We start from the raw sequence: 9248 nt of genomic DNA, 5'->3' as shown, positions 1-9248 counted from the left end.
AGGCATTGCCTTGTGCCCATGCTGACCTGGCATTGCAAGAGAGCCTGAAGGATTCAGATACTCCTGGACTGTGGGATATACATGGCCGCTGAGTCCGATGGGAGGTATGTCTGCTCCACCAGCCACTGGTAAGGCTACAGCAACTATGAATGACTTGACAGTTGTTCTGTAATGGGCACGATCTAGCTAGGATAAAAGCAGACTCTGGGCCACTTTTCTCAGGAAGACATCACCATGCAAGCCATAGAGCAGCAGAGCTGCTGCACAGAGTCTGTCCTCGTACGTTCAGTTAACTTCCTTGGGCCCCCATTTCTCCGCTGGAAAAGCAGCTCAGGACACCCTCAGAAATGCCAGGTAACAGCCCAGCATCTCCTACCAATAAGGGCATATAGAATATTGAAGGGATTCACCCTTTAACCTTTCTTCCTCCCACTCTGACATTTGGGTGATGTCTCTCTGCGCAGGGATCACGTCCAGGCTCTTTGTGTACAAACCAACGAAACACAGATGAGAGAACAGGAGACGCATTTGTGCTGCGCTGCTGCATAAATGTCAGGGGAAGAAGCTTCATTCCTGAGGTAACTAATGCCAAAGTAAGGTTTTAAAAATGAATTATCAAAAGCAATGTTTTCACTTTCAAATCCAACCGAAACCAAACTGTGCCAAGTCCTGAGGTCTGTATTGAGCCAGCGCTGAAGGAGATTGTGAAGGGGATGTCCACAGGTGTTTTCTGCACACCCAGAGAGGATGAGGCGGGGAAGGTCCTCCAGGAGCCAGCCCCATTTCATTTGGAATCTGGGGACATCTGACTGCCTCTTCTTTAGAACAGAATAGCATAGAATAGAATAGAATAGAGTATTATTTCAGTTGGAAGGGACCTGCAATGGTCATCTAGTCCAACTTCCTGACCCATTCAGGACTGACCAAAAGTTAAAGCATGTTACTAAGGTCATTGTCCAAATGCCTCTTAAACATTGACAGGCGTGGGGCATCGACCACCTCTCTAGGAAGCCTGTTCCAGTGTAAGAAAAGAAATTCAGTAAAGAAATGCTTCCTAATGTGCAGTCTAAACCTCCCCTGGTGCAGCTTTGAAGGTTTTGGTCTTCTCAACCCCAAATGCACAACAGACTGCATCTCCAGAGCAGCTCAGCCCCTTGTAGACATCTCTTTCTGTTTAGAGACGTAACCACAATAAGAGCAGGTGTTACCTCTAAAAAGACAACCAAGTTCCCTTGGGCAACGTGAAAATTCACTGCCTTCTTCACACCCTCTGACACTCCACAGACAGCTGTGTTGGGGCTGCTGCAACATGGCCTTGGGTGTTTAGAAGAAACCTCTGTGATTACAGGTTGCAACACAGCCTGTTTCGGAAGGTGATACCGAGAGCCCTCATCCTGGTGCTGCAGAGACTGATGCACATATTGACGCTGGGGCCAAAGCACTGCATCCCTGGCCTCACAGGGACATGAGTGGGTTAAATCCAGAGAGCACGTGTTAGATGCAGGGAGGCAGGTCAGCCCGAGCCAGGAAGCAGCCTGCCCATGTTCACAAAACTCAGAGTAAGAGCTGTGCCTCAATCCTTGTAACAAGTTTTGAGGTTTCTTAATTCATGTTCAGTGTCATGTAAACCCAGATGTGTCCTAGATCTCAAGCAGCTGTCTCTGAAATTGTTCTGAGCCAACACTGGTACACCTGGACAGGCATCTCCACATCAGAAACGTACAACCCTTCCCTATCCGGCCAAAAGCAGGATGCGGTCTGAAAAGGTCAGCTCTTTGTGCTTTCAATAATGTTGAGCTAAAGCACAGAAAACAAAAATGAAAATGGCTCAGAGTCACAAAGACTGGGTGGAGCAAAACACAAGGCAAGTCTCCTTCATCCCAGGGTAATCCCTAAACATTGGCCTTTTTTCCCCTCATGAATAGAACCATCATTCATTAAAATCTTTAGCAAGGTCCAAGAGGGATCAACTATATGGGTGACCTGGGAGAAAATACATTGTCTTTATACTAAATGAGACGTGGTTTTGAAATAGGCTGGAGGTGGGAGCATGTCCAGCTGGCTAATTGACTGAACCCGACCTCTCAATGCGATGTTGTGGCCAAAAGTCCTACCTCAGTACCGGCTATGAACGCGGTTGAAGACTGTGAGCTATCGTTATCTTTATATTTGGGATGACTGTGAGCACTACTGAACTGCTGTGCTCAGTTTTGAAACAAACAGTTCAAGAAGGACAGTGAAATACTGGAAGAGTCTTCAAAGACAGCAACACGAAGGGTGACATTTAATGGAAGGCCTTGGTCCTATTCTGCTTCCATAGGTGAGAGGGGATCAGGCTAAGCACTATTTTCTACCTGTCTGGGTTTTCTTCCCAAGGAAACTCAGATGCTCAGTCAGGGAACTGCAGTGCATTTTGGTAGGAACAAAAAAGAGCTGCAGGGCACAGCATCCCTAGATTGAGTCATAGCTGCCTAGGTGTTGTGGAAACACAATTATAGTGTGCTCCATGGGACATCCCTGCTCCTCCAGGGTACATTTGGCTAAAACTTCTTATCAAAAAGAACTTAAAGAGTGACTTGACCATGACTACCTGAAATGAAAACACACACTTAGTAATAGGGGGCTGTAATTCAAGCTAGACAAACAGTCACAAATAAATTTTGTATAGTAGCAGTAAGGAACCGCAGGGAGCTTTCCCAGGACCTGACAGGACGGACTGGAAATACGCTCCTCTCAAACAGAATTAATTCAGAGAAGTCCCAAAGTCTGTTGAATCTTTGCCAGATCACCTGAGCACAGGGATGCCTTTAATTTATGAATCTCACCATAAAGAAGTGTTTTACAGAAGTGATTTGACTCATGTGATTGTAAAATGATCCATATTTTCACAGATTTGGTTATATAGGTAAGAAAAGTAGGAAGGCAGCCATTCCTCTCCCATATCTGAACCTGCTCAGCAAAGAAACTGGAGGTGAGTGAGTCCCTTGGACCTGTACTCGAAACTCAAGAAAGCTGTCCCTGAAAAGACAGCAAAGAACAGCACACACACCCCTGACTAAGATGCTTACCCAGTACAAGCTATGGGAATTACCCCGATATGCTCTGTTCCTCACTCCTCCGAGATATATTATTCCACCTTTTTAATAGTACTTAGTGACAAGAACTAAAAAAGAAAAAAATCTTGGGAAGGGATCTTTGCTTCAAGGGGTGCCCTCGATGTTGGAGATTTTTCTGTATTTTAAGGGTCAGAGCGCCCTCTTCTGTCCCACCCCTGTCCTCATTATTAACTCACTTTGTGTTAGATCAGTGGATTATGGAGAAATACTGCGACTTGTCTTCTGCACACCCTATCATCTCCTAAATAGTTAAGAAACCAACCAGCTGATCACAAAGTAGAACATAACTTTCGTTAACGTGGGGGCTCAGGCAGGCTACAAAGTCAACTGCCACCAAGGGCCTGGGGGAACGTCACACACAACATAACTGATCTAAGTAGTTGATGAGGCCAGGCATATTTTGAAGCGAATCTCTATCAAGTTTAAACTGTGGGGTGTTATTCAATAGGTCCACACTTTGCGTTTAAACTTTGCCTCTCTCCTGCCTGTGTAGCTGCTAATTGAATTCAGACTGCTACTGACACCAGGGGAAATCTGACTAAAACATTAAAAGCAGCCCAATAATACCAACGTATATAATAATTTCTAAACTAACCACGGTGAAACCACTGGGACTGCAGGTTATCTGAATTAGAGCTAACAGTGGCCCAGAAAAATTTATTAGCTGAGCCTTTCTATCATGAAAACACACAGGGGTGCATTTCTGGAAACCATATAACCGCTTTAATGCAGCAAAGCCAGCATGAATGAGCTCTGGTGGATCACCCTGACGCTCCAAGGAGCTACCACGAGTGTGCCTGCACTGTATTCCACCGCCGCTGACGAGCCCAGTGACACACTGGAAGCTCCAGCTTTGCAACCCAGTGCCACAGCACTGCCCCTCTCCCCTTCCATGTCTGTTCTAGGGTCGCGGGTGCTCTCTGGTCCTCCTTTCGGGTCCTTCTCCCTCACCCGAAATCTCTTTAAGGGCTGGGGGGTGAATGAAGCCACTTTGTTTCCTCCCACCCTTGAAGGGACGCTTGGCTCCAGCACCAACCGCCCACCCCCACCGCCACCCACCACCCTGCGAGGAGGCAGCCGCAGCGCCCTTGTGCCCTTTGGGGTCACACCTCGGGGCAGCGGCCCACCCCTGGGACCAGCCGTGGCCCCCCGGACCCTCCAGCAGGGCAGGCCTGGGCTCCTTCCTCAGGGACGAACCGGGCTGCCCCCCAGCCAAGTTTTGGTGCGGGACAGCCCCAGAGGAGGCCAGGCAGGCCCAGCCCCGGGCCCTGCGCAGGGCAGCGCCGCCCGCCACAGCCCCCCTTCGCGCTTGAGGCTACTTTGTCCCTCCGCGCTCGCCGTAGCGGCGCTGCGCGCATGCGCCGGCAGGCCGGAAGCGGGCGCAGTCGCCATGGCAGCCGCCTGCAGGAGGCTGTTGCCGCGGAGTGCCGCCGCGGGGGCGCTGGGCCTCGCCGCCGCCCGGCCCTGCAGTGAGGGCCGCCCGCATCCCCCTTACCCCCTCACCCCCCTCCAGCTCCTGCCCGCGGCGGGGAGCGGCTGCCCGCGGCCTGCGCCTGTCCCTCGGGGCTTCCCGGCGTGTCTGCCCGGAGAGCGGGGCCGGGTGGGGGTGTCCTCGGTGCGGGGTGCCCCGGGCCTCTGCGGGGGTGGGATCTCGAACCGCGCAGCTGTTGGGGGCGGTTCAAGTTGAAAACGCGGGGGTTCAAAACATATTTTCTTTTTACAGGGTGCTTTTCTTTCTCCAGCCATCGAGTTAGCAGCGATGGAAAGACAGAAAAATTTCAGCCGCCTCCGAAGCCCGTCATTATTGACAAGCAGAAGCAGAGAGAGGAGAGGAGGTAGGGTGTCCCGGTACTTATCGCAGTAGCCCTGTGTTCACGTCTGCTGTCAGGCTGGTAATTGTGTGAGCGCCTTCTTAAAGCTCCAAGGCATTATTGCACAAAAGGTATTTGCAAAGTTCTACCAAAGATCATTTATCTTGAAATATGCTTAAAAATATCCCTAAGACACTGTTCTAGAGTTCCTGAAAGCAGTGAAAAAAATGTGTATAGCAGTAAAGATTTTTGCAAATTTATGGTTGATGTATGAGGTTTTCATCTGTTAAAGGCAGGCATCTCTTCAGTATGCCACAAGGTGACAGGGACACGGGTCCTTGGGTCCTCTGTCTGCCTTTGACTTAGACCTTGAGGTCACCTGTAGGTGCATTCGTTGCTGATTGTGACATGGAGCTGAAAAATGCATTTGTTTTACACTTATAAAAGTTTGGGTTTTCTTGCAGGTTCTTGAGCCCTGAATTTATACCTCCCAGAGGGAGAACAGATCCTCTTAAATATTATATGGAGAGAAAGGATATGATACAGAGACGGAAAGTCTTCAACATCCCAGAGTTCTATGTTGGTCAGTAACAGAACTTTCATCGTTTCATCAATATTTTTTGTAGGGTGGGTTGGTGAAAGGTGTGGTTTTATGTTGTAGAATAAAATAGAACATCGCAGCTCAGGTATGTTAGGCCAACTAGTACGTGTTTCTGTACATGCTGCTTCATATTTTAGTTTCATATTTACATCCAGTTTCCGTTGAAAGTATAATACTGATGTGTTTCTTAAATCCTGGCACTTCAGCATATGCTTTACTGGTAAAGCTCAAGAAGGGAAGATACCCTAGATATTGTTTGTGTTCAGTTTGCATAATGAAGAGTAAAAGGTAAAGGTGAGGAGTCACTTTAACGTATATCAGTTCAGGGCACGTTACGGGTTTATTCCGTTTCTGGCAGTTTTTATGGAAAATAAAACACTTAGAAAACTCTCAATGCACGCACTTTGACTCTTCCTCCGTTTTGGTACGTACTTACTCAGACAGTCTTTTATGTCCCTTGGCAGGCAGCGTGCTTGCCGTGACGACTGCAGACCCGTACGCCCCCGAGAAGGCCAGCCGGTTCGTGGGCATCTGCATTCAGAGGGGAGGAAAAGGACTTGGGGCCACCTTTGTCCTTCGGAATGTTATAGAGGACCAAGGTGGGTTATTATCGGTGGTCAGTTATGCTGGAAATGTTAAGCAGACACGGTTGAAGTTGTATGGAAAGGGTTACCTGGTGTAGAAATTTAGTCTGCGGAGAGAAGGACGATAGATTAAAGTGAAGTCACGAGTCTGCCTGCTAGGGGATACTGCAAGTTTAGAAGCTTTAAAGTTTAAAACCAGAGCATGCGTTAAATTCAGGGCATTCAGCGTCTCTCAAGCTGTTATCTGTTATCAAAGACTTGACTTGCAAAAGAACTCTGCGGTTGCCTGGGCAGGGACAGTGCACGTGTGCAGTCACACACGCAGCACTGCGTGTCAGGTCTCTGTGTAAGTAAAAAGTAGTTCTTGAATAACACAAGGCTGCGTAACACTGAAGAAATACTGATTTGCTGTTAGTATTTCTAATGAATTTGGCTCTTTAAACCAGACTTTCTCTCCCTAAGGCGTTGAAATCTGTTACGAACTGTACAGTCCTCGAATCCAGGCGATCGAGGTTCTGAAGCTGGAGAAGAGGCTGGATGACAACCTGATGTACCTGCGAGACGCGCTCCCGGAATACAGCACTTTTGATGTGAACATGAAACCCGTGTCTCGTTCAGACCACGAGGAAATTCACGTAAACGAGGTAGGAGCCGCCTATTTCAGAGGGAAGGGGGAGGATCATTTGGGTAACTTTCGTATCTGGCCGATACCGTGGCAGGCCGTTAACCAGCCCTCCCTTGCGTTAGTGTTGCGAAAGCGGGGAAGTCAATCCGGTCTTGCACGGCCGGCACCGAATATGCAACAGACGCAAATCGGGAGACAGAATAGTAATAGTTTATTTACAGCAACATTTACAGGTTCTTTTGGATTGCCGGGGATAAATTAAAAGCTACAGATATAACACAAGGTTTATCACTAATATAACAACACCGCCACACACTATATGCACACATACACGCCAACAACAATAACAACTTGCCCGCTGTAGGCCCAGCTGCTTGGCAAATAGACAAGACTGTGTAACAGGGATACAGTAGAACAAGAGACAGTAAAGTTGCAACAAACAAGAATCAAGGATACACTCAGGGAAGCACAGAAATGCACCTGAGGAGAAAATGTGAAATACACCCGGGGAGGAAAAGTATATCTCTCAGCGTTAGCTGAGGTCAATAATATTATCCACACGGCATCCCAAGTGGTGGGGATGGAGGAGGAGTGAATTCGTCAAACTGTCCGGTCGTCGGTATGGGTCCGAGTTGATCCTGTCCTAATTTTGGGGCCAAAATTGGGGGGATATTTATACTGGAAATTTTACATTACATCAGCAGGGTATATGTGCGGATGGGGATGACTATAGACAATCTTATCACTTATGTTAATGCCACAAAGTCTGTCAGTTTACACCTGCATTGGGGGAGGTAATGGCTCCTTTTGTTCAGGGCAAAGAGAATGGGGGACTGGGACCACGAGGCCTCTGCCCCGTCTCACGCTCCTCTGGGCAATCCGCATAACACCAGGTAGCGATCTAGTGATGGTTGCCCCCTGCCCAGTGCTTGCCACTTCACCCAATGCTGAATTTCATGACTCAGACTTTGGGATTAACTTTGCACCCTCTCTACAATTAGTTACTGGGGACACAAAAGCATACAAAATAAGGCAAGTCTTGATGCCACTTCTATAGCGAAAGAAAGTTGAGAATTCAAATACCTGCCATCCTCAGTAGGTGACCTGAAGACAGGCAAGGAGTAGTGACCTGCCCTTGCCTCTGCACAGCGCCGCGGAGAGGAAGGCTTTTCTGACAGAAGCGATATTGTTGACGTGGTTACTGATGGGGGAGCGGTAGGTGTCAGGAGGAAGGTAGGGCTGGAAGAGTCAGCCAAGAGCCGCGTCTCGGGGAAGATCCAGAAACCAGTAGCTCCTGTCAAAGAGCATTGTCTGGTAACTCAGAACTTACAGCGGCCGTTCCTCCCTTTCCCCATCACGCTGCTTTTCCTTAAGGAGCAGGAGTAGAACGACAGAAGAGGAGTTAACTTCACTTTGTTTGTCAATCTAAGGACTGTAGTCAATCAAGACAGGGTTAATTAAAAAGTTTTACAAGACCTTATGGCAACAGTCACGTGGACACGCCAAATTCTTTTCCTCCTCGCAGTGTAAAGCAGTAGTTCCTTAACACACTGACGGCTGAGCCTGTCTTCTCTTTCTTCCCTTCTGTTAGAGCAACAGCTGTCTCACCTTTTGCTAAGCTCACAATCAAAATTCTGATTACTTAATACCTTGTGATTTTTATTGTTTTTTGATCTTTCACCCTAGCTGCAGGTACGAATGAAACCTAAACCATGGTCTAAAAGGTGGGAAAGGCCAAAGTACAATATAAAAGGAATAAAGTTTGAGCTACCTGAACAAAAAATGAAAGAAGCACAGAAGTGGAGCCAGCCCTGGCTAGAGTTTGATATGCTGCGAGAATACGATACTTCAAAGATAGAGGAGAAGATTTGGAAAGAAGTGAGTGAAGAGCTTAAAAAATAAAAATGGTTTGTGCTGTCTAGGAATTAGAGAGAAAATTAATATTTACTTTCAATTTACTGTATGGATTGTCAGCTGGCAAGTTTTGTATATACATAGGGAAAATAAAGTTAACCTTTCCAGGAAATTTCAGAGTGTACAAACTTTTGTGGTTGAACACTTTCTGTTCCTGAAAACAGCCGCTCCTTTTTCTGAGGAGCATGATGCCCTGTTCACCCCTTCTCCAGAAACAAGAAGTTAGTTAACAAGAGGGGTTTGCTTCACCCCTTCAAGTTGTGTTGTCATTTCCAAATGCTGCTGTTACTTCTCTCTTTACAGACTGGGTAGTGGCCAGTTGTAGAACTGCCTGACTCGTAATTTCAGACGTGGGCTGTAGCAGGGAAGCAGACATGTCTGGGCCAACCGTACACTCTCAAAGTGCTGGTTAGTTTTTCCATTTAAAAAAGTTTCTGACAGAGCAGTAACACCAACGTGCCAGCAGAGCAGCAAATACAAATGCTCCGAGATCAGTTTTGAAGAACTGAGGCAGTTTGCTTAAGCCAAACCACGTGAACTAGCGCAAGGTTCCTGATGAAGTGCTCCCAGTGCCAGAGGAGGTGCTCCATGCTGGGA

The 9248-nt window shown here is 47.6% G+C and overlaps 1 protein-coding gene across 1 annotated transcript; it reads left to right on the top strand.

Annotated features, from left to right (window-relative positions):
* The first annotated feature begins 4506 nt into the window (after window positions 1-4506).
* MRPL19 (mitochondrial ribosomal protein L19) lies at window positions 4507-8763 on the top strand. Its single transcript, XM_086461628.1, has 7 exons — window positions 4507-4582; window positions 4630-4641; window positions 4840-4951; window positions 5392-5510; window positions 5993-6127; window positions 6575-6756; window positions 8424-8763. The coding sequence occupies exons 1-7, from the start codon at window positions 4507-4509 to the stop codon at window positions 8637-8639; spliced, it is 852 nt and encodes a 283-aa protein (XP_086317754.1). The 3' UTR covers window positions 8640-8763.
* The last annotated feature ends 485 nt before the right edge of the window (window positions 8764-9248 follow it).

This window comes from Leptosomus discolor, chromosome 2 (genome assembly GCF_034619465.1).
Source record: "Leptosomus discolor isolate bLepDis1 chromosome 2, bLepDis1.hap2, whole genome shotgun sequence".
Taxonomy (NCBI): domain Eukaryota; kingdom Metazoa; phylum Chordata; class Aves; order Leptosomiformes; family Leptosomidae; genus Leptosomus; species Leptosomus discolor.
The sequence above is the reverse complement of the archived record's forward strand: the minus strand, read 5'-3'. Positions and strand labels throughout refer to the sequence as shown.

Coding starts and splice junctions, on each gene's coding strand:
- MRPL19 (XM_086461628.1), top strand. CDS start 4,507: ATGGCAGCCGCCTGCAGGAGGCTGTTGCCGCGGAGTGCCGCCGCGGGG. Junction 4,952..5,391: donor AAGCAGAGAGAGGAGAGGAG/GTAGGGTGTCCC, acceptor GTTTTCTTGCAG/GTTCTTGAGCCCTGAATTTA. Junction 6,128..6,574: donor GAATGTTATAGAGGACCAAG/GTGGGTTATTAT, acceptor TCTCTCCCTAAG/GCGTTGAAATCTGTTACGAA.